The sequence below is a fragment of the Stylophora pistillata genome, chromosome 2 (assembly GCF_964205215.1).
Source record: "Stylophora pistillata chromosome 2, jaStyPist1.2, whole genome shotgun sequence".
Classification (NCBI taxonomy): domain Eukaryota; kingdom Metazoa; phylum Cnidaria; class Anthozoa; order Scleractinia; family Pocilloporidae; genus Stylophora; species Stylophora pistillata.
Window position 1 is genome coordinate 55,892,943 of NC_142520.1, and position 24,315 is coordinate 55,917,257.

At 40.9% G+C, this 24,315-nt stretch overlaps 3 protein-coding genes across 3 annotated transcripts; 1 reads left to right on the forward strand and 2 right to left on the reverse strand.

Annotated features, from left to right (window-relative positions):
• Positions 1-10,711: 10,711 nt before the first annotated feature.
• Positions 10,712-11,411, reverse strand: LOC148740517 (uncharacterized). The gene is made up of 2 exons (XM_088748594.1): positions 11,171-11,411; positions 10,712-11,082 (listed from the first exon to the last, which is right to left on the reverse strand). Exons 1-2 carry the CDS (start codon positions 11,208-11,210, stop codon positions 10,745-10,747), a joined length of 378 nt encoding a protein of 125 aa, XP_088604720.1. The 5' UTR covers positions 11,211-11,411; the 3' UTR covers positions 10,712-10,744.
• Positions 11,412-14,442: 3,031 nt separating this feature from the next.
• On the reverse strand, positions 14,443-14,982 carry LOC111343637 (uncharacterized). Its single transcript, XM_022950822.1, has one exon. It carries the CDS (start codon positions 14,980-14,982, stop codon positions 14,443-14,445), a length of 540 nt encoding a protein of 179 aa, XP_022806557.1.
• Positions 14,983-18,583: 3,601 nt separating this feature from the next.
• Positions 18,584-20,711, forward strand: LOC148740518 (uncharacterized). Its single transcript, XM_088748584.1, has one exon. The coding sequence runs from the start codon at positions 18,852-18,854 to the stop codon at positions 20,499-20,501; it is 1,650 nt and encodes a 549-aa protein (XP_088604710.1). The 5' UTR covers positions 18,584-18,851; the 3' UTR covers positions 20,502-20,711.
• The last annotated feature ends 3,604 nt before the right edge of the window (positions 20,712-24,315 follow it).

Below are 24,315 nucleotides of genomic sequence, written 5' to 3' on the forward strand. Positions count from 1 at the left end.
GTCATCAGTAAACATTACAATCTTTGCGCTAGATACTGCGTTTGGCATATCACTAATAAATAATAAAAATAACATCGGTCCAAGTATTGACCCCTGCGGGACCCCAGATTCTACTTCTGACCAGGTAGAGCAAATTCCATTTAAAAAGACTCTCTGTTGTCCTCTAACAAGATAGGAGCAGAACCATGAGAGCAAGGGATTCCCAATTCCGTAAATTTTAAACTTAGACACCAACTTAGCAGGACAGACTGAGTCAATTTGCTTGTATCGTTCACAGAGGCCTCCGATAACAACCGCAGATATTCCTGCTTATCCATCACGACTACACCTGACCCTTTGTCCGGTTTAGTGATAACAATGTCATTGCGTCTCTTTAACTTTTCGATGGCTACTAGGAGTGCCTTTGGGGGACGCGGGCCTTTCCGTTCAATGTAGTTGAGAGTAACAGATCGAAGTGTAGTGGCAGCCAGTTATTTCATTTTCTCATCGGAGAGACTGCGCTCGAGGCTCCAATAGGCTTTCTCGAAGGATGTTTTCACCTCTATTGGGGATACACGTTGCCGTAGGGCAAAATTCAAACCCTGACAACGGACAAGGTTCTGGAAAAACGAGAGTTCGTAGGATGAGATGTTCAAGATATGCACGTAGAGGTCCATCTGATTGTTGATAAGGCGTAAGATCTTGCGCGTATGGGTGGTGATAACTTCTTGGTGATATCTTGCCCCAAGACTAATCATTGTACGGAGAATACAAGTGTAGCGCACAAAACTGCAATTTTGACGAGTCTCATCATAGATGGAGTTGACTTCACACTTCAAGGCTAAACTCTGCTTGAATTTCTCTTTTATCTATTCCCTAATAACGTCCCTAGAGAAGTTTTCAGACGATGACTTCCATTTTGCTCGCTTCACAAGCGCGTTGATCGACACCGTCAAAAGGCGTCATCTATTTACAGCCATTATTCCAAAGAACCTAACACTGCTGTTCCGAACAATTTCTTAACACGCTTCGAGGTAATCAAGAAATGCACGAACAGATTTGACTGCCTTGTTAATGAACTGCTGTGTATTCAAGATCTTAAACCAGCATTGAATGTAAAGTCGGATCCTCTTCGTGCACGGGTTGAGAGAGAGCAGTTCTTGGCCATTCGAGCACATCAGTCTTGGTGATCGATGAAGAGCTACTTTCCACAGCTGATGATGAACAAATCATTTCAAAATACGAGAGAATTCTTTCCATTAAATCATCATTTTGCGTGGTAGAGGTCTTTCTATCTATACCAAGAGCCGATTTTGCGTTGCTTATCCTCTGTTTGATGGCTTCGATTCCAAACGACTTTGCTGAACCTTTTGGACTTCAATTGTCAGACTGAAATGTGGGTTTCGTTCCGCTGGATCTCCCCGTGCACTTGCACGTTTGTTGATTTCTGTTCGTTTCTTTTTATCTGGAGGGTGAAAGCTGTCCATTTTTCGAGTCGAATCGTAGAAAAACCTCAACAAAAGGTCTCTCAGTAAGAGAAATTCTCTCAGACAACTTCAAAGCGAAGTGACGGTTATTTCGTTCGCATCACTGCTCGATCCGGCCTCGATTATATCGCATATTGGCGCTTAAGTTCACAGGAACACTGCTTGCCACTGTACCGGTGAAATGAAGACTCACAATAGACAAAGATAGCCCCACGGATAGCCTGTTGGGTAGGGGTGGCTCAAAATGGCGGGCGATTTGAATTTGACTGTAGCAACGCAAGTTTTTTACACGAAACGGGGAAATATTGTACTCCAAACAAAACTACTCACAGAAAAATAACTCTGCTGGTATTTTTCGACCGTTTCTGGGTATGTTTATTACTTTTGACGAGTATAACAAATACTAAGTGTTCGTTGCGGTTCTACTCATCGTCCGCCATCTTTATTTTTTTGTGTGAATTCAAAATTAGGGGGAGGAGCTAACGCCCTTTTATAGCGCGCCTTCGTGCTTAAGAACGTGTCCAAATGAGATCCAAGCAATATCAAAATTTGAGTCCAAATAGTACTCTCCAGAATTTGGAACTATACTGTGTACACACTGGTATTAGTTCAAGTTACAAGCCTGCCAAATATTTTTCCCAAAGTCCGAACAAATCACGAGATACAGTGGTTGGAGTGAAATGATAAATCATGGTAAATTCGCCCATGAAGTTTATAACTTGCTCAGAGACTATTGGGTGCCGATATTATGAAGAATCTTTGCCAATTTCAAATGAAGAGTATACTTATTCGAGTCAACTAAATGTGAAGAGGATGCGATAACTATGTTATAAAATAAAAGTATTCATGTAATTAGCTTGGCACTCTTTTATGGAAAGTCGCTTCAACTTGGCCTCTTCACAAACCGCATTTTATCATTAATCATGTAACCTTGATAATGGCGCAAGATGCACCGAAACGTCGATTTCTATCACTTATATTTCTTGTCTCATCATTTCCAAATCGTTTCTTAGAAGTGTTACAAGGATCGAATAGTTTTCGCTGAATCTGTCACGCAATCCCAAACTTTTCAAGAATTGGCGTTAGTCTGTAACATTCCAGAAACTTCTTTCATGTGACTCAGCAGTTTCCAAAAATAGTACAACTTGTAATGCGTCGTAAATAGTAATTGAAAATTCTAGATACCTAAAGTAAATGTATAAAAGCTGGCTTGTGAGAAGTACAAGAGATTTTTGCCCGAGGGCTTACCGTCGTGGCCGGCTGACTGAACTTGTGGAAGCTTGATATGACGAGGCTATGACCTTTTGACCTTGCGATATCCTGAGAGAAGAAAGAGAAGAAAAGACGATAGCCAAGAAAGTAAGAAGATAAAGAATATAGAGTTCACTATGAATATTCACTACGATATAGAGCTTTTGTATATACCGCTATAGAAATAAAGTTATTGTTATTATAGTTAAGTCCACTGGAAGAGTTTGTGAACACGAACAAATGCCCTGAATCAAGAAAGCCAAGCGTTGTGGTCTTCAGTCGGTGGAAGGTGGAATTCGCAGTTGATCAAGACGATGAATACTGATACGGCATGAAGGATTGTAAGCCGGCTTTTCGAACTGCTTAACTTAATCTTTAACCTAAGTAGATTAGACAGTGTAAAACTAATTAATAATAGTTGAAATAGGTAACTGCTTGTTGTTACATTTTGTTGCGTGCCTTATATCGTACTCGGGAGTCTAATTTTTATGTATGCTTTGTTAGCGGACATCTCTTGGTCATTCCTGCACGCGACATAAGATTATTATAGTTTGTACGACTAGCCTTTGCTAACTGTGGGCAGTGCATATTTTTTGTATTATTGTAATATATCTAAAACTATCGTTAAACTATCATTAAACTTAAACTATAACAATTAATCATTATTTTCTATCTAGCGAGTTTTATCTCTTGTTTCTATTTAATACTTGATAAAGGAGGAAATAGAGTTGTTGTCGTCAACTTTTATATCGGCTGATGATATTTCAGCTCCACTGGGCTAAAGACTGTTTGCAGCACTTTGATCAAGGAACTAGTCGATACGTAAAGCCTAAGTACCTCCTAGCCTCGACCCAGTTTCCTGACTCAAGAAGGTGATGTCAAGCAAGGAACTACGTGTACTAGTAACCACCTCGTGCAATGGGGCCCTTGAGCTGTTAAGACATGGGACATAGCAAAGCTGTCTCGAATCCAGTGGTATGCTTGGTCAGTATTGTGAGAAGCCTCATTCCCAGAATCTGTCCTCTTCCCGCTCCCCCTCAATACCTCAATCCCGGGTTGAGGGGACTTGGAGTTGAAATTCCCACCTCCTCCCCTCTTCAACCCAAGGGTGAGGGACAGAGAACTCAGAGGTGGAAAAAACTTAGGAATGTGGTTAGTTGTACATCATTTAAAACTGAGATAAATTTCTCCATCCTTAACCATACCTGTTGGTTCCTGAAGTATTATCATCATTATTACCACTTTTATGTTTTTCCATCACACTGAACCGATGTATGATGGTTCTTATTCAAGCTTGGGAGCGTACTGCTATTGGCGGCAAAATCTGCTCAAAAGTTCGCGACCCACTTCCATATGATTCCTCAAATTTGGAAGGGTCACCACTTTTGAAGACGTGTCACAATTTTATAGAGTCTTGTTTTGTTCCGGTCTACTTTTCTTCTTTTCCTAAATATTGTAACTTTTTGTTCTAATTTTGTGAACGGCCGGGCATATTATATTTCTAACGAGTTTGGTGGAAATCCCTGCAAATATACTGGTTATTCACAACTGTAACAGGTATTGGGACATTTAAGTTATAACGAACAGCACGTTTGAGGACTAAACGGTCTGCGCATGATCAGACTTCGAGGCTGCCAGTCATTATACTCCTGCTAGGTGGTAGATCATTTCAATACCTGCAATGAAATCTTTTTGTGTTAGAAAAGCCGTAGATTTTTCTTTTTCTTTTTCTTTTTTTTTTTGATCGACGGCGGTTGTCTCTTTTGTTTTTGTTTGATATTTTGGGTGGGATCTTGTTCTGCAGCTGACCAAAATTGATTCTCTTGTGAATGCCCGAAGTTTGACCGCTTAGTCACTTTTACTACTACTTGCCAATTTTTCGGCGTCCCTTTTCCAGGCTATGAATTCTGCAAAGGGAAAGGATGAACGAAAATAAATAAAAGGAACAGCAGAAATGGAGTTGTGACGGACACAGAACGGGGAACAAGGACCTATACACCGTTACACCGTGCAAGCGACACGGGGCAAAAGTACTCGAGGAATAATAAGGTTTCATATAATGTTTTTACCGCGTTCATTTGTACGGTTAAGTATAACTGGATTTTTGTATGAGGCGAATAAGAAAATTATCAAAAATTTAAAAGATGTCCGGTATGAATTGACTCATCTTTACAATTATGTTACCCTTGTGCAGAACATGACATCGAGTTCTAGCGCCAAAGTTCTTGAAAACGTAATTAATCATGCAAATTTTGAAAAACTTTAAAAGTGACATTACCATTAAATTGAAGACCATTTTGATGTAATCAATCAAAGTTACAGATCGTTCTCATTTATTGAGCAACCTTAACAGTCAATGCACTCTATTCACTATAAATCATATTATCCGGACAATTGGATGACGCAGTTCTATAGCAAAGAAAACCGATTTACAATTTCTGCTTACCGACCAAGACAGAAAATGTACGTCTTGGCATTCGGTAGAATTGAAATCTTGACTGAAAAAGTTTGTTGCATACTTTGACTCGTTTGTTTTAATTAGTCTTATAAAACATTTCAATCTCATCAGGACGAAAATTGTGACTTCCTGCCAGAAATGATTGGGCGAAGGAGCTGTCATAACTGTGGCCAGATGGTGGACTGTAGGTATATCCAAGGTTTGAGGCAGAATGTTTGTTGGATTAGGCGTATTTGTCGATGTAAATACCGTGTGTTCCACCAAATGAAGGTCTACGATCTGAACAGCCATAAGTGGTATATGAAGAATGTGAATCAATTTGTCCAGGTTGTGACAGTTTCACTGGTCCCCAGCCTGGTTTGTTAACCAATGAGAACAAAAAGGCTGTCGAACTGCTTAGCCATGAACAACTTGATGCTATATGTAGGGAAATAAAAACACAAGTACTCTAAACTATTATAACCATTTTAACCCTTAGCACAGTTCTACCAATATTGATATAAAGTAGCTAGGCCTGTCCATAGGAATTTTTCGGGAAAAGCGCGTTCTATTTTCTCATTCCTGTTTCTTTATGAGTTTAAGTCGACAGTGAAATATTTTCTTTACTAAAGGGCCGTTCGAAGCGGCACAGGAAGGCTTTTTCAGTTCTGGATCAAATCCAACAGCATGGTCGTGTGATAGATGGAGTTCTTGCATAATTGAGGGATGCAGTTATTCCCGATCAAGTCCCTAAAGTTTGTCTTAAAAATTAATTATCCCTTTGATAATATGCATGCCAGCTGGAAATGTTTCACAAGAATCTAAAGGAAGATTTAAATCGACATCAATTCTAGTGTTCCGAAAGGCACACTGACATCAATTTTCTATCTCTGATTTTTTTAATGACTCGCTCGACGAACTTCGCCGAAAAGGAGGGACTGCTCTAAATCTATAGTTATTACAGAGGAATTACTTCGAGTTTCTCATTCTCAAATATACGTTGTGTGTTTTTAGGAAATATTAACCACGCACAGTCTCAAATGTTAAAAGGTGGAGAGAAATTTCAGAGAAGCGGAAAAATAAAATGAAGCGATTGATCTATTCGGCGATCTTTCCCTTACTCTATGATGAGCTGGTGTATCCACCAAAGATGTATTTTCCCACACGGATAATGGTCACTGTTGGCCCTTTGCTGTCACACAGTGAGTGGAAGGTAGAGGCAGGCCATCCATCCGCTGATGCTCGCCAATGGCGCTTCCAGTAAGTGGACTGGCTCTGCACAGCAGGGCTTAACCAATTGCTCAGGGTTCTAAGGTAATTGTCAGCGTTGGCCATAATTGCTGAGTGACCCAAACCTTAATGCAGAAGAGAAGAAATATCACAATGAACTTCACGTTTTTAACTGCAGTCAGCCTTACGCAACTAATTAAATTTCGGCTTGGCATTGTAGCAAAATGACAAACGCCTTTATTCGATATCTGTTTTAGTAAAGGCTAAGGCATCTCTGTATTGATTTTTTAGTAAAGACTATGGCGTCTCTGTATTGATTTGCTTTTCTGTAGGGCCTTAGAATTTATTTCAAGTGAGCACTCAACATATTTTACCTGCGCACAGGCAGCCCAAGCTCACTACTAGAAAAGCGGACGTGACTCTTACCGTGTTGCGTAACGTTTTATATTTATAAAGGTTTGTATGGGATGTTATCGGTTTGCCTTAAAAGAGAGAAAAAAATGTCTTGTTTTGAAATAAAATGCGCTAACCTTATTGTCTTGTCGTTTACTTTGTTGATTCCGAGCGTCTCAGGCCATTTTGAAGCGTTTTCGGCGAGTTAGCGCTATGTGGGTGTTCAACTGCTAAAAGAAAGACAAGGCCGGAAACCTATTTTAGAAGCGTCCGTCGCCCGAAGCGAATAATTCCGCCAAAAAATTACCACCAGTCTCGATTCCTCCAGAAAATAAAAACAGAGATGTTGCAGTTCCATTTTCCATTCACTCGATTCACAATTCCTCCCACAGATCTTTCACTAGCGATACTTTTATCTCCAGATCGATCGGCTTTCCAATTTCGAATTTGGCTGCTTGAAACGTTCGCGGCCCGTTCGCCGATCGCACAGTATGTTGGGTAACAAAAATAAGCCCGGCGAGGGTAGCCAAGGTCAACCAAACTGGTGTTACAGGGCGATTTTCGCTGCAGATTTTCATAGTACTTCACCCGCCTCTGTTTGTGCGAGCCTCGTTTTACTAGGTTTACTCTGCTTCCCCATATTTGCTTTATTAAGTGACCGAAAAATGTCGAGTTAGGAGGGCGGGAAAAATTTTCTTTCACTTGCTCTGCATCAGAAATTATGTCGTTGACTCGAAAGAGACCTCCCTCGCAGTGTTCAAAGTTCCGCAGCAACCTACAACAAAATATGTTCATATTGTACATGTATTCGTAATATTTTATTGCATCCGTGATAGAATTCGAAGGTATCGTAGTTAGTCTTCCTCGTTAGTTATATTTTTAAAAGCTTACCATGCCTTCCATGTCAGCGATGAAGTCATCACGCTAAAAAGAACAGGAACGAAAAAAAAATAACGACTTCGGCGAATTCGAATTCGAGGATGAGATCAACAATGACGATCCATCCTGTATTCACGAGATCAAAGCAACGATCAAAACAGCAATGTCATCAAAGCAAAGTAGAATTGAAATTAGTAAACACATTTCCATTCGATATTGATTGGTCGATCAAAACAATGCGGTCTTGACAAAACCTCTCGAGGGGACCAGGGGAGCTAGCGGGTTTGTTTTTGGACTGCAGGCCGCTGGCTACCCTCGCCGGGCTTATTTTTGTTACCCAACATACTGTGCGATCGGCGAGCGGGCCGCGAACGTTTCAAGCAGCCAAATTCGAAATTGGAAAGCCGATCGATCTGGAGATAAAAGTATCGCTTGTGAAAGATCTGTGGGTGGAATTGTGAATCGAGTGAATGGAAAATGGAACTGCAACATCTCTGCTTTGATTTTTTGGAGGAATCGAGACTGGTGGTAATTTTTTGGCGGAATTATTCGCTTCGGGCGACGGACGCTTCTAAAATAGGTTTCCGGCCTTGTCTTTCTTTTAGCAGTTGAACACCCACATAGCGCTAACTCGCCGAAAACGCTTCAAAATGGCCTGAGACGCTCGGAATCAACAAAGAAAACAAAAAGGCAATAAGGTTAGCCCATTTTATTTCAAAACAAGACATTTTTTTCTCTCTTTTAAGGCAAACCGATAACATCCCATACAAACCTTTATAAATATAAAACGTTACGCAACACGGTAAGAGTCACGTCCGCTTTTCTTGTAGTGAGCTTGGGCTGCCTGTGACCTGCGTAGCTGTAGTAACAGTCTAAGCCATCTCCAACGTATCCAGCTTTACACTTGCACTTGTACGAGCCGCGTTCATTTGTACAAGCCGCCAGCTTGTGACAGTAATTAAAATCATTTTGGCATTCGTTTAAGTCTATCGATGAGACGAAATAACATGCGGATTAAGCTTTACAGGTCTAACCTCCCAACACCACTGAGCTTATACTCCCTTCCGAGGCATAAATCGAACTGGGCCCAGTTCAGAGGTCGGATAACGCCATCCAGCGGATAAGTTATGGCGCGATTTTAGTGTCAAAATTCAAAACCTCGTGTCTGACTTGCTATCTTTTTATTCAAACTTCTTGTTTGACAGTTCAGATACGCTATTTGTTTACTGTAACATCCATTGTTTCAATTCAAAGCAATATTTCTTCGACTCACTCATGCTGTTTTTCTATTCAAACGTGCAATCCTTCGTTTTAAAAATGTTTTTCTACTAACCAAACATTCAGTCGTCTAATTCAAACATGCTATTGTGCATTTCAAATTTTCAATCTCGCAATTCAAAATAGACAGTTCCGCTATTAGAAATGCTATCCTTCTATTCCAATATGCAATTCTTTACCGCAAACCTGCTACTCGTCAATTCAAATACACTATTCGCCAGTTCAAACAGGCTTTTTGTCCACAGAAACACGCAATCCTTCATTTTGAAACAATCGTTCTACAATTCAAACGCTCTACTCCTCAATTCAAACCGGCAATTCTTCCATTCCAACGCTTAATCTTTTAGGTCAGATCTGCTGTACGACTATGGAGACATCCAGTTGTACAATTTGGTAACCCTATTCATCACCTCAAATATTCGAACTCCTTTTCCAAACATTCAATTATTCAATGTGAACATGATACTCGTCATTTCCAATACGCAATCCTTCAATTCAAACCTTCAAACCTTCAAACCTTCAACGCAAACACGCTATCCTTCGTCGTCACCTGGAAACTAGCCCGGCCACGCATGCGTATTGGGAAGAAAGGCTCGGAAAAGAATACGACCCTTATAGCAGGAACGGTGGAACGGTAGAACGGTAGATTGGCGGAAAATGATCCTAACTTCTAAAACATGGAGCGGCGGAATAGTCGCCCTCTGTTGATCTGTCATTGAAACCCAGCCAGGATTTTTCTCCATTGTGGCGATGTTGTATGTAAACATATTCTTCATCGTTGTTGACATAAACAAGAACTGAGTTTTCTTGACTACATTCTTTTACAACTGTGTTCCAGTTTGCACAGGTATCACTTGTGTAGTAACAGAATCCATTGAAGTAGCTCCATCCGGAAGCACAGATGTTTGGAAGTGAATATGTTATTTAATCTTGAAAGCGGTATAATAAATTTATTATGTCTTTGCATGTGACACATTTTAATTGTATGAAAATGTAATCGCAAAATGTGGATGTCTTATTCCTCTTGAACATGCTTCATCTTCTCTGTCGCTCAAAGTTTGTAAGTATTTGGCATAATAACTCACCTGTTAGGAACGCATAACTCACTGAAACAGGATCGTATCTGATCTCGTACAGTTCCTTGACGCAAACTCTGAATCCAGATACATTAATGTTCTGCAAACAGTCAAAATTTCTTAATTAAAGTAAATGCAACAATCATCCTGAGTGAGGAAAATTCAAAACGTGAAAAATTAAGGGTAAAAATAGATTGCTAATAGTTTGGTAATCTGTGTCGATCAAGCAAATTTTCAATCCGATCTGAGCTTATTTCCTCAATCCATGTAGAAATACTGATATGAACTGGTGCCAAGTTTCCACCCAGATCAACGCAGCGTCGTGTTCCTTTCCACGTCTTTGGTGATTGGACGTCACGAGAACATCAGGTGAAGCCTTAAACTTGCTCTAAACATATGTAAAGATATGCCATGCAGTGATCTTAGTGCGTTTTTGCATTAATTTTGTATTCATGTTTGATCTGAAGTGATGTTAGGCAATGAATCTTGACCACGCTAAATTTCCAATAGAGACAAGTATCAAACTAAATTCAAAGTTTAGCAAGTTACAACTCTGAACCTGTTTTCAATTCTCACCGACAATTTGTTTCTTTTTCTTTCATACTATCAGAGTATTATTTTTTCCCTAGAAGTGGTGTTGCGTCTGTTTACCAAAATTAATTGCCATAGTGATAAATAGTTAAAAGATATCCTGCCTTTGAAAAGGTCACGCCTGCACAATTCGTTCCCGACCACTACTTTGTCATCTTGACTCTTCCCGCCATTCCCTCGGGTGGTGCTCCTTGGTACGCCATGCAATCAACGGTAGCGAAAGGATTGACGTTGTTTCCTTTTCTCCCAGATTGCATTGCATAAACTGTAAAATTTTGAGTATTGACTTTTTCGGTCCAAGATGTGATGGCATAGTGTACTGTCTTGGAGTCATTTAGGGTCATGTGATTAAGAGTGATCTGTAATTGAACTTCTTTGTTCGGATAGAAGCGGTATGACGGGAATACGACTGTTTTACAGCTTGAATTTGACCAATCAGGAACTCGAAGAAACTTAACTCGACCATGAATGATTGGAAAACCTGTAAAGAATTAAAAAGCTGAGGTTGGTAATCTTGTTCATGTGTCTTGCTAGCAGAAATAATTATTTCTTGGAGAAATATGGCTTACCTTCACAGCTTCCGGGATGATACAAGGTATTATTGTCCATACCCTTACAGAAACTCAACTTGTACTGACATTCGTTGTCATATGTTGTTCCATTTTCGGTGCAGACTGGATCTTGATACGAAGGGCAGTTGTCGTTACACACACACAGAGCATCATGGGTACTGTAGGTTTTGCAGACTCCAAATGATCGGAAAAACACGTCTAGGCAAGGATTGAGGTTTATGAATGCAAAGAAAAATGATAGTTACATTGGAGTAAACGAAAGTGACCAAAATCACTTCATAAAATGATTGCACGAACATTTTTAGGCTGAAAACAAACCTCCAATCTCGACGTAACTAACTGAAGGAGAGTCGTGTTTACTTCTGTTCCAATCAAGTCTTTGACGCAAATTCTCATGGATGTGAGGCTAACTTCCTAGGAAGAGGACCGAAAAGTGAGAAATAGTAAAACAACAGCAAAACAAAAAGACATATAAACATCGAAGTAAACTGCTCATTTACTTGAACCCAGGCTGATATGATGTTATTTTTCGGTGAGACGAGGCTTTTCTACACGAGTAGAGTAGGTTCATTCCTACTCTACTCGTTTCTCAGTAGCTGGAAGATTTTATATAAAACAGGCGAGAAAAAATCATCAGTTGTTTTCCTTTTCTAGAGTTGGTGCGAAAATATGGAATGGCATCTCCCCTGAAATTCGTAAGCTAAAGAAAGCACCTTTTAAACGTGAGCTAACTCACTTGCTTTTGAAAATTCTTGAAATTGAGGAGATGAATGTTGACTTGCGCTACCTTGACCTTTCTAGCTTATATTTGTATTTCAACTGATTAGCTTTCTCTTTGACCTGTTAAAAACTCCCTTGTGTGACTGGCTCAGTTAAAACCTTTAACATGATTATTACTACTATTATTTATTATTTATTTTTATTTGCTCATTTATTTATTTATTTCATTGTTGCGTGTGTGTGTGCGTGCGTGTGTGTGTGTGAGAGCCTATACAGTGTCTGTTTAGGTAGCCCGCCTAGAATAGCTTTGCTAACTGCGGGCTACAAAAGCCTTTATTTCTTTCATTTTAAAAAAATAAAGTCAATGTTGTTGTTGTTGTTGTTGTTTTCATGCTGACTTGAGGATTGTACATATGATGCACAGACACAAGGACAACATGTGAGGCATAAAAGGTTGTGTTAATCCTCACTTCTTGTAAAAATAAAAAGGAAAAAATTGATTTGCAGGAAAATTCTAGTAATACGACAACCTCTATTATACAAACAGTAAATCAGAGTAAATTACACTCACTTGACAGAAACCATAATTGTCCTCAGCTGTTGGCGGACTACTGTTTGGAAAATCTGCCTCTCCTGACAGCGTAAAATTGAATTCAGAGCCATTTCAAACAAATGCGGACCAGTCCTGTAACAAAAAAAGCATAAGTTTCCATCGGTTGGAGTATGAGGTTGTAGGAAAAACTAACGGTTGTGCTTCCACTCCTGAAAACTAGGATTATCGTAAGAATATCTCTTACCAAAGTGGTGTCTTGATGTTTTTCATCGCAGGGCAGGAACTCCCAGATGCACACCTCGAAACTTCTGGAATTCACATTTTCCAACCAAACATACATAGCGTTATCTGGCTTTGTGTCACGTTTGTATTTAGCTGACACAAACACGGAAGGTCTTGCAGGAAAATTCTGCGGCGTTTGATAAGCATCACTTTGTGATGTTTAGTAAATAAATCTTTGTTCAAGAGGAAAGTACGCGGCTGGAAAATGTGTGAGGGCACTAAGATTAGCATTAATACTCGCCAAATTGTCTTTTACAACTCGAGAGGATAAAACCTGAAATATTTCCTGTTCATTCTCTTTCATCACCAGGGTTTGAGTTTTGCAATCTACCAACAAAATTTTAAAATGTAGATTCCCCATTGAATTAATTATGAAAACCTGTTAAAATTATTATGAGAATACATTACACAACAAATGAGCAATGGACAGAAAATCCCGGTTTAAAGGTTTTGACCTCGAGCCCAAGCTTTATTCTAACCTGTAAGTAGGTAACTTTTTCACACTTAGTTTCCGTTGTCCATATTCCATCAAAAATGATGCTGCCACGAGTCATTTGGGGATGATCTTGAAAAGCCAACCAGTTGATGACTCCTGTTCCATTTGATCCAATGCCCGGCTCACGTGCACACACCTTAAAGCCACGTGCAGTAACGGATTGAACCCAGACAGCTGAAGGTGAGTGGACACGTGAGAACTTCTCGCCATTACTCACCGTCACGTTAACGTTAACCTGTAATTTCAAAGCTAACGCGCTTTAGAGATTACGCTAAAGTAAATTTATATTCGATAAATATTATCACAGGCTTGTTTTGCGTTTTCATACACTCTTGTTTATTGACTTTGAGTACGCGATTATCATTTTTGGAACGTTTTAGTGGCTCCTGTCCCAAGCAATGTAATCTCCATTTCCCAAGTTTTTTAGTCCTGGATTGCTCCTCTTAGCTTCTGGGATCGGACCTTGAAGTTTGCGGTAAGCCAGCTGGCATCAAAGATGGTTCCATTGCTGTCGAAGAAAGGAAAAAATAAGAAAAAAAAAACCGACCTCATAATTCAAGATATGAGACTGGAGATTACTAGTGAAATAAGAAGCTTAATGCTATTCAAAGGAGCAACAAAAGGAAGTCATCGGGAAAGCGTATTCTTTGACTTTGCATGACCAAATTCAGCTGGAACGTTCCTCATTGGTTAATATAAAACAGTTTCTTCATCCATAAGGAACTGCGTAAAACAAACCTCTACAAAAGGTACTCTCCGTTCCCGATCCCTGGAAAGCTTTTGGAAATACAATGTTTGTACAACGAGACAATCGAAAATGCTGGGAGGGTAAACAAGCACTGCTGCAGCTCCAATCCTTCAGAGTTTGGGTAATATTAAGCTTGCCAATTCGGACTGGAATACATAAAGTAACGACAAGTATTCTTAATAGAGGAAATCGAGATGGAAGGAAAACAAACAACACATTACGATGATTTTTTTTAACTGCTAAGTGCGTGATTTTGTGTCTTGACCCGGGCGGAAAGATTTCCTTAAGAAGTTAAATCCCACATTTAATTCAGTGCAGTTTCACTTTTGCTTGACAGCTAAGCTACGCGGTGCCATTCGAAAAATTTGTCCAACTCATACTTTGTGACCTTATTCGGTGAGTTTGGATAGATTTTGCGACTAGTTAGAGCTTGCCCCTTTGCTGATGAGACGTGAAATGACACTTCGTTGTTAAACCAGTATTTGAAATGTGTTAATTTTGCCAGTGTATTTTGTTAAATTTTTGATGAGGGTTTCCACGATACCATTTTGATGGCTTGCGTGAGGTATATTCCATTTCCATTTGAATTCACAACAGAAATCCTCGGATAGAACACTTTGAATCTTCGGAATGTTCCGCATAACTTCCTTTAAGTAAGCTTGTGTACCAACAAAGTTTGTAACACAGTCCGACCAACAAACGCTCGGGTGACCACGCAAGCTCGCGAAACGACGGAACGCCATAAGGAAAGCATCAGATGTTTTGTCATTAACAAGTTCTAAATGAACTGCCCTTGTTGTCATGCAGGCGAATATTACAACCTGGGCTTCTTTCAGAGACTTCCGATTGATTTTAATATGCATGGGTCCAAACATGTCAACAGCGGTGTTGGAAAAGGGAGGAAAACCAGCTGCTACTCGTAAAGTCGGTATCTGCCCCATTAGCTGGTCCAGCGGTTTCTTGCGAAGTTTCCTGCAGGTGATGCCCTTTGCGGTGAGAGCTTTGGCCATGTTGCAGAGCCCTATGATCCAGTACTTTCTTCTGGCTTCATGAATTAAGCTCTTGTAACCACAATGTGCACGCTTAATGCGCAGATGACGCAGCAGCAGCTTGACAACTAGATGGACGCGTGGTAGGATTATGGGGTTTCTTATTTCTTGGGGCTACGATCTGGCATCTTGGAGTCGTCCATGAGCTCCAATTTGACCATCTTCCTCCAGACTTGGAATCAACTTCTTGTCAATGATGCGTGGATCTAAGTGTAGTTGGCTCCACTTGAAAAGTTGATTCTCAGACTCTTTCAATTCTCGAACGGTGATAGGGCCTGTGTTGGTGTTTTTCTTTCTAGCATTTTGTGCGAAACGGTGAACATATGCAAGTGTTCTCCGTATCTTTGGAAATGTTGAACAGAACTTCAGTAACTGCTGAAAAACTGGGTTATCCTCTGCTAATTTGGCGTTAGCTTTTGTTGTGGATGCCTCGTGTTTTACAGCGTTAACATCTACGATGGTTGTTTCCTGTTTCGGCGAAGTGTCAGCCTTCTCCGGGGTTTTCATTTCCTTTAAGACTTCATCCTCTTCTACATGGATACTTTGGTTTTCAGCTCGACAACTGGGCCATCTGGCTTCGGGAAATTGGAGGAAAGACGGTCCATGTAGCCAATCTGTAAGTCGTGATGGTTCGGTTCCTCTTGTGAGGGTGTCAGCGGGATTACGAAGGGCTTAAACTTTTGTGATGGGGTCTTTATCCAAGACAACACGGTAGAGGAGTCCACCCAGAACATTCTTTTGCAATCTTGGATATTTGCGAACTTTAGTGACGTTCTGCAAGTGTCGTACATCCTCGTGAGTGTTAGACAACCCATGAGCTCCAATATTGGAACTGATTTCTTTTTCAACGGGGCAACAAAGGACTTGATAGGGACAGGAATGCATTTGTAACTTCCTTTCATTAACTCCCAACGGGGGAAAATGACTGCACCGTACGCTTTCTCGCCTCCATCACAGAATCCATGTACTTGCGGTACCCCAACTGCATGACTTGGTTTCAACTTTTGGTCGAATTAGAATGCCAAGCTTTGATATGGAAGTAACCTTTCTTGAGGATAGTGTCAATGTCGTTGTTTATCTGTTTTGCTTTCGCTGTAGTTTCTTTGGACCCACCAATATCATCTACGTACACATGTTCTTGAATATCCTCTCTAGCTTCAGGGAACTCAGCTTGCGATAACTTTGCTAGAGTATTGATAGCGTTGGTTGCTATGTCAGGGGCTGGTTTATCACCAAAGTTCAATCTGAGCCATTGGTACCGTTGGTGAATCAGTTATCTTATTCCTCCACAGAAACCTATGATAGATTTGGTCATCTAGATATACCAACACTTGATTGAACATTTTTCGCTCGCCTGTGAATGCTACTTCGTCTCATCGCCATGCTGCTAGTACATTGAGGAGGCTATTGATGAGGTTAGGGCCTTTCTTGAGATGGTCGTTAAGGGACAAACCATCGTGACCTTTTGAAGAAGAGTCAAAGACAAGTAGAACTTTTGTCGTCCTTTCTGGCGTGAACACCGCTTGTAGTGGAAGATACCATTCTGATTTACCATGGTCAATTTGTTCGGGTGGAAGCTTGGTCACAAAGTTTTGCTCTAATAACCTGTGGACTTCCTGGTCGACGACTTTGGAGCAACCTTTTTTCTGAAATGACTTTTCCGCAGAAAACATCCTTGTGTTGTGGGGGTTTTACCACTCGCTTGGCGAATTAACGAAAGGTACCAAGACTCTGTAATTTTCTTCTTTATTCTCCTAAGCTGCTGCTTCTACTACAGCTAATTTTCTCTCTCTTGTTCCACTGCTTATTTTCCACTACTTTCTGCAAGGAGTGCTCCAGAATTAAATACAAAAATCACAAACATGTTTGGGTTAGCTAACCGTGGGAATTTCCAAAACAGGATGTTCAGTGTGGGTAAGACTCAAGGTCAGTTTTACCAACTCAAACATGACCACCTAGCAAACTAGTTATCCTCAACCACAACAAGGGATCAAAATGTCTAGCACGGTAAGTGCTGAGCCAAGTTCAAGCACACACTAAAAATAAATGATCAAAACTGTAGATTCATCAAAATAGCACGTAGGGGCGAAAAGGCGAGGCTTAATAAAACAAAAGGCAAACCTAAAAATGCTTGAAATATCAAGCCTTGAAAACGCTCTACAACACTTGTTAGGGCAATGTCGTAGTTACTTCGTTCGGGAGGTCCTCCTTCTTTCCAGGGCATCTTTACTTGTATTCTCCCGTCGACTAAGGTAGTTGAAGCTGCAAGGGACTTCATAAATTTGCTTTCACGTAACACGTTTTCACTGCACGAACAAAGTTTGGTTGGTTTGACGCCAAGGAGGTACTGGTGAAGAAGTTTCTTGATATGCTCCACGGCACTTACTGTCCCAACTTCTATCGACTGAATTTTCTTAAGCCGTGCCAAGCTTTCCAGGGTCCTGGGATAAATCCTACAGATATTTAAATATTTAAGAATAAATACTAGCGAGAAAAACACACAACGTTTCGATGACTCCATGTCATCATTCTCAAGTGAGAAGAGAATAAAAATGAATTGTTAATTTATACCGTACGAAGGTGGTAAACGTAAAAAGTTTAAAATATTTAAACTATTTAAATAAATAATTGCGCGTGTTGAGTTCATAAATGTAAACTATTAAATAAATAGTTTCGCGCGTATGGAATCCGATTGTTTGTTCAAAGAGGGCTTCATCTTCTTTATGAAAAGCATTTCATGAACTAAACAGTCCAGTTTCCCGGTGTACTTTTTAAGTACGTTGAAATGCTTGGTCAGGCCGCCGATGGTTTGTAGGCCGTGGTCGTTCTTTAGATGTTTGCCGATGACCGAATTACGGTGCTCATCAATACGTTGATGTAAATGCCGGCTGGTGTACCCGACGTACTCTGCATCACACAGATCACATTTATAATTATATAAAACGCATTGTTGGCTACCTATAGGAGGTTTAGGCTCACGTACTCTGAGATCTTCACAGATTTTGCGACTCTTGAACACGGGATGAAGGGTGTGATCGATTTTGTTGCTTAGATCTGATAATTGCCTTTTCACTGCGTCAGCTGACTTTTGATCTTTAAAAGGCAAAACCACTCGGAGAACAGCATTTTCGTTGACGGATAATTGAGCTTGCACTCCTGGGTTTCCCGACCTAACTGAGGTGACAAAGTGAGAGATGGTGGAATTGATGAGGTGGTCGGGATACTTGAGGTTTGTAAACATCATCTTTAGATGATCACATTCAGATTTGAAGGACTCCCATGTGGACGACAGGCGGAATGCACGATTCAACATGGTCTTAAGTAGTGATTTCTTGTACCTTTTATCGACGTGGCTCTGGTGATGAAGCAATAGGCCTGTGTTTGTTGGTTTCCGATAAACACTAGTTTCTAATTTACAGCCTTTCTTGAGCACTTTCATACCGACAAAAGGTAACTTGTTTCCAGATGCTAGCTCCATGGTGAAGTGTATGGATCATGATGTCGACAAGCACATCCACAACATCTCGTCACACAAGCTCTCATTTTTCCAAAAGCTTGTTCTCTCCCGAGGTTTAAAATTCTCCCTTCCACAACGCATATCTGCCATCGAGATAAAAGCTAGTTTTGAAAAACTCTACTGGAAACTGGAGCGGACACTTGCTGATGACAAGAAAGAGTTAACTGCCGCAACCCTCCGTTCTATTGCACTTAATTACATCGAGTGCAAATCACCGAAGCCGCCAAAACCACTTCAAAGGGCTATAAAGCAGTTGAAACGACTTGACAACATCGTCGTCACGAAGCCAGATAAAGGTACTGGTGTAGTCATCATGAACAAATCTGATTATATTAACCTGCTGAGCCAGGCATCTATCAATGATACATCGAAGTTCACACCTGTCAGCCTGCAGAGACCAAAAACGAGAGGCCGCCCAGTAAAGCATTACCACCCTCTATTGGAGAACGAAAAGCACCTTGCATCTGTTGTACGGAAGATCTTACCAAAGCAGATTGCCGACTGTGTTTGCCAGGCTGGCTCACGCCTTGCCCATCTTTATGGACTCCCTAAGACACACAAAGAGAATCTATCGATGAGACCTATCCTATCTGCCACCGGCACTTACAACTATGCCCTCGCCAAGTGGCTTGATGACAAACTGAAGCCCCTGTCAAGCAATCGCTACACAATATCAGATACCTTCTCCTTCGCCGATGAGATTCAAAACCTAATCATCGACGAGAATGACATTCTGGTATCCTATGACGTCACGTCACTATTCACTAATGTGCCGCTTCAAGAAACGATCGAAATCATCGCTGAGAAGGCGTTCGCTGACAACTGGTTTAATACTACACACGACCTCAGCATTACAAAGCCTGAACTGGTTCAACTTCTAGAAGTTGCAACTATGAATCAACTATTCCAATTTGATGGCAATCTTTACGAGCAGACCGACGGTGTGGCCATGGGTTCTCCATTGGGCCCACTTATGGCAAACGCATTTCTCTGTACTATCGAAGAGAAACTAGATAAAGACAACAAGCTCCCTGAATTTTACAGAAGGTACGTGGATGACACGTTTGCTACTGTCACAAGTGTACCAGCGGCAGAAGATTTATTATCAACGCTAAATAACTGCCATCCGTCCATACACTTCACCATGGAGCTAGCATCTGGAAACAAGTTACCTTTTGTCGGTATGAAAGTGCTCAAGAAAGGCTGTAAACTAGAAACTAGTGTTTATCGGAAACCAACAAACACAGGCCTATTGCTTCATCACCAGAGCCACGTCGATAAAAGGTACAAGAAATCACTACTTAAGACCATGTTGAATCGTGCATTCCGCCTGTCGTCCACATGGGAGTCCTTCAAATCTGAATGTGATCATCTAAAGATGATGTTTACAAACCTCAAGTATCCCGACCACCTCATCAATTCCACCATCTCTCACTTTGTCACCTCAGTTAGGTCGGAAAACCCTGGGGTGCAAGCTCAATTATCCGTCAACGAAAATGCTGTTCTCCGAGTGGTTTTGCCTTTTAAAGATCAAAAGTCAGCTGACGCAGTGAAAAGGCAATTATCAGATCTAAGCAACAAAATCGATCACACCCTTCATCCCGTGTTCAAGAGTCGCAAAATCTGTGAAGATCTCAGAGTACGTGAGCCTAAACCTCCTATAGGTAGCCAACAATGCGTTGTATATAATTATAAATGTGATCTGTGTGATGCAGAGTACGTCGGGTACACCAGCCGGCATTTACATCAACGTATTGATGAGCACCGTAATTCGGTCATCGGCAAACATCTAAAGAACGACCACGGCCTACAAACCATCGGCGGCCTGACCAAGCATTTCAACGTACTTAAAAAGTACACCGGGAAACTGGACTGTTTAGTTCATGAAATGCTTTTCATAAAGAAGATGAAGCCCTCTTTGAACAAACAATCGGATTCCATACGCGCGAAACTATTTATTTAATAGTTTACATTTATGAACTCAACACGCGCAATTATTTATTTAAATAGTTTAAATATTTTAAACTTTTTACGTTTGCCACCTTCGTACGGTATAAATTAACAATTCATTTTTATTCTCTTCTCACTTGAGAATGATGACATGGAGTCATCGAAACGTTGTGTGTTTTTCTCGCTAGTGTTTATTCTTAAATGTCTAACAAAATCTAATGTCATTCAGATATTTAAATTATAGGGAAAGTAAAGTTAGTAGAGAGGGGATTAGCACTGAAGTTTGGGGATTAGTATCGCCAAGACGATACGAAGGTGATCTAAAAAAAAACTATTGAAACAAAGAAAAGCTTCGCTATCTTCGCACAAATTAATGAACTTGAAGTGCAACCCTTTTGGTATCGTTGTCCGCCCTCAGGGACAAATTTTCGGATTGTAGCTAGGATTTGATCTTGGAAGATTGTTAAATATCATTATAGTTTGTGTGTATGCGTCCACGCTGAAAATTTGATTTACATAACTTATTCCAGCTCAGTCCTTGTCAATTCTAGCTACTTAGTTACTCCAAGGAATCGCTACTCTCTAATTATTATAATATTTTCTATCTAGAGAATATAATCTCTATTTATGCCTTTTCTCCCTTATAAATTATATGAACAACCCATATATGCTGCCTTGCCTGAGCTATGTTTACTGGGAAAAATTATAACCAATCAACAATTGGAGTAAATGGCTATGGGCAAAATCCCATAGCCGCATTTATTTAAAATTACTGTTCAATCAAATCCTTGATACAAAGTTTGGCCCAGTAAAGGTGAGGGCACTGAAAACGCCAAAAAATACATTATAATGAGCTGAAAATGAGGAGTGGCTGGGACAAGGGGAGGAGGAGGGATGAAAAACCACGTCTTTAACTACCATCAAGATGGAACGGAGTGACGCTCACATGGGAGCCTGGTCACTTGGCAAGCCCAAGTATCCTAAAGGGTATTGGGTATAATCCAAATAAATGCCACCCAAGTCCCAGGCCCCCAAAAGAAATAAAAAGTACACAACGGGGAGAAGAAGCATAAAAATTCTATTTGCAAGCAAATATTTCCTTTATGCCTTTTCTCCCTTATAAATTATATGAACAACCCATATATGCTGCCTTGCCTGAGCTATGTTTACTGGGAAAAATTATAACCAATCAACAATTGGAGTAAATGGCTATGGGCAAAATCCCATAGCCGCATTTATTTAAAATTACTGTTCAATCAAATCCTTGATACAAAGTTTGGCCCAGTAAAGGTGAGGGCACTGAAAACGCCAAAGCATGTGACTGCACACATGCCGCCCCACCCCAGGCAAGCGCAGCACAGAAGCAAGAGCCGCCCATGCAAGCTAATGCTCGGAATCACAATAGTCAGCCATTATGCCATTGAATAGACTATCTGAAGGTAAGCTAGTAAGTGCCCAACCCCAAGCAAGGGCCACCCATGCGAGCTACTGCCCTGGATCAACATTAGGATAAGAAAAAAGAAGTATAAGGAGACTTAGACCTTTAAATAGACTGTCGAATGTAATCAAGATAATGCCGAGCTAAGGCAAGAGCCGCCCATGCTAGCTAATGCCCCAGATTAACAGTTGGATACTAAACTAAATATGTAGAATAAGGCTCAAACGCCTCACTTAACGTCCTCGGTGTATTTGACACAATGCCGACCCCAGGCAAGAGCCGCCCATGCTAGCTAATGCCCCAGAGCAACAGTAGGATACTAAACAAAATATGTGAAATAAGGCTTAAACGCTTTACTTAACTTCCTCGATGTATTGGACACAATGCCAACCCAAGGCAAGAGCTGCCCATGCTAGCTAATGCCCCATATCAACAATGGATAGTCCTGTGTTAATGGACAATTTACATGAACGTTCCTTCCTCAAGTAAGAAGAAAGAATATTTGGGGCTACACCAAAAGTAAGAACCACCCCTACTACCTAATACTGCAGGTGGAAGAAAATAGTAAACTGAGGCAATTGCACCCGCTGGATGGTGAGAAAATAACAGATTTAAGAGCAAAGATTAGGTGTTCTAATATACTTAAGAAATGCATTAGATTTCCATCGCCCTAAGAGGCGGATTTGAGCATTGGATAACCCCTTATCTGCGGCATGAGAAGCAACGCCAATTCAAAAACGATGTCCCTTGTAGGAGGAGGAGAGACAATGAGAAAATCATCCAGCAGGTGCAAAATGTGATCGATATGCAATCTCTTTTGGGCAATCCATTCTATGGCAGAAGAAAAAATTTCAAACGTTTTGTAAGAGCTTGAACACCCCATCGGCATACAGCGGTCATAATAATAAACTCCTCTCCCACAAATCCCCAAAAGGTTGTAATCTTGGGGTTGAATAGGAATGATTCGAAAAGCATTCTTAATATCTGTTTTGGCCATAAAACAGCCGTGGCCAACAGTTCTGATGATATGAATGGCATCTTCAACCGTAGCATAGGATACGCTAGTAAATTCTGAAGAAATGCCATCATTCAATGATGAACCTTGAGGGAAAGAAAGGTGATGAATCAAACCGAATTCACCCTGTCTTTTTAGGAACCAAACCCAGTGGAGATATACGAAAATGGGGAAAAGGTGGAGAGGAATAGGGGCCTGCAATGCGATGAGCAGCAATTTATCTAATTTGCATGTGAATGAAGGCAGTTTGGCATCAACTGCCTCAGGATATTGGATTGCAGAAAGTAGGTTTTTAGCACATGAAGAGTCTCGCGGTCCTTCATAGTACAAGGGAAAGCCATAATTAAAAACCATTGGATAAAAGCTCTACTATGGAAGGGATATACCCAGAAAGAAAAAATTGCAAACGATCACTGCGGACGGGTGTTGGAAGCTCCCGAGGAAGCAGGTTGAGGAGTGATCCGGCTGCTAGGGGTGTTATTGCTGCGTTGCTTGGACAATGTGGAAGCGTGTACTTTGCTAAAGGCACGAAAATTACAATTTATAGCCCGATGTGGACCATCACATTTAGCACATGAGTGCTTAAAGGAGCATCCTGAGCAATAACCCCCTTTATGAAACTTGAAACAATAACCCCGAGGGATATCAAAGTTCTTAGCAAGGCTGGTTGCTGGAATGGATTTGCTGGCATTAGTCTGAGACTTCAACCACAATTCCCACTGTACAAATCCCCAGGGAAGAGAGGTGGCCTCAGACTGGTGCAAAAAACGGAAGTTTTCATCATAATAACGCCAATTATGCCCCCTAGCAGCCAGATCTTGAATAGTAGCCCCATACTTCATGAGCCCGGTAGCCTCATGGGGATACTGTGCTGTAAAAATACCCACATAAACATGAAAAGCTTGGAGCCAAACATCTATTGATGTATTACGTTTAGCTTTGTTTACTGGCTCAAGAGCTAACGATGGGGAAGAGCCTTCCTGGGAGGGTTGGAGTGTGATGCGAAATTTGTCCTCAAAAGCTGGATGAACAAGAAGGGAGCCAAAATCAACAAATTCATTTTGAATGATTCTGCTCCGAATCTTACCTGGGATCCGTGCATCGATTGGTAGGTTAATGGACAGGAAAAGATCATTGGGATGCTGTGTTCCCGGGGGCAAATTCTGCTCACCTGACAGGGAGGCTAGAACAGACTGGACGCCATCGTGAACAGCAGGTACCTCGACTGTATCTTGGATGGCAGCATGTCCTTGGACGTGCTGGATGCTGTGTCCAGATGGCTGGAAGGAAGTAAAGTGTTCCACAGAGAGTGAAACCGGAGGTGCTTGAGATGATGTGGAGGGAGGACTTTGTGCTTGCTGGACAATTAAGCGC

Excerpts from the sequence above, each read along its gene's own strand:
- LOC111343637 (XM_022950822.1), bottom strand. The coding sequence starts at position 14,982 with ATGGCCAAAGCTCTCACCGCAAAGGGCATCACCTGCAGGAAACTTCGC.
- LOC148740518 (XM_088748584.1), top strand. The coding sequence starts at position 18,852 with ATGAACAAATCTGATTATATTAACCTGCTGAGCCAGGCATCTATCAAT.
- LOC148740517 (XM_088748594.1), bottom strand. The coding sequence starts at position 11,210 with ATGGACAATAATACCTTGTATCATCCCGGAAGCTGTGAAG. Across the intron at positions 11,083-11,170 it reads TCATCCCGGAAGCTGTGAAG|GTTTTCCAATCATTCATGGT; the intron begins GTAAGCCATATT and ends AATTCTTTACAG.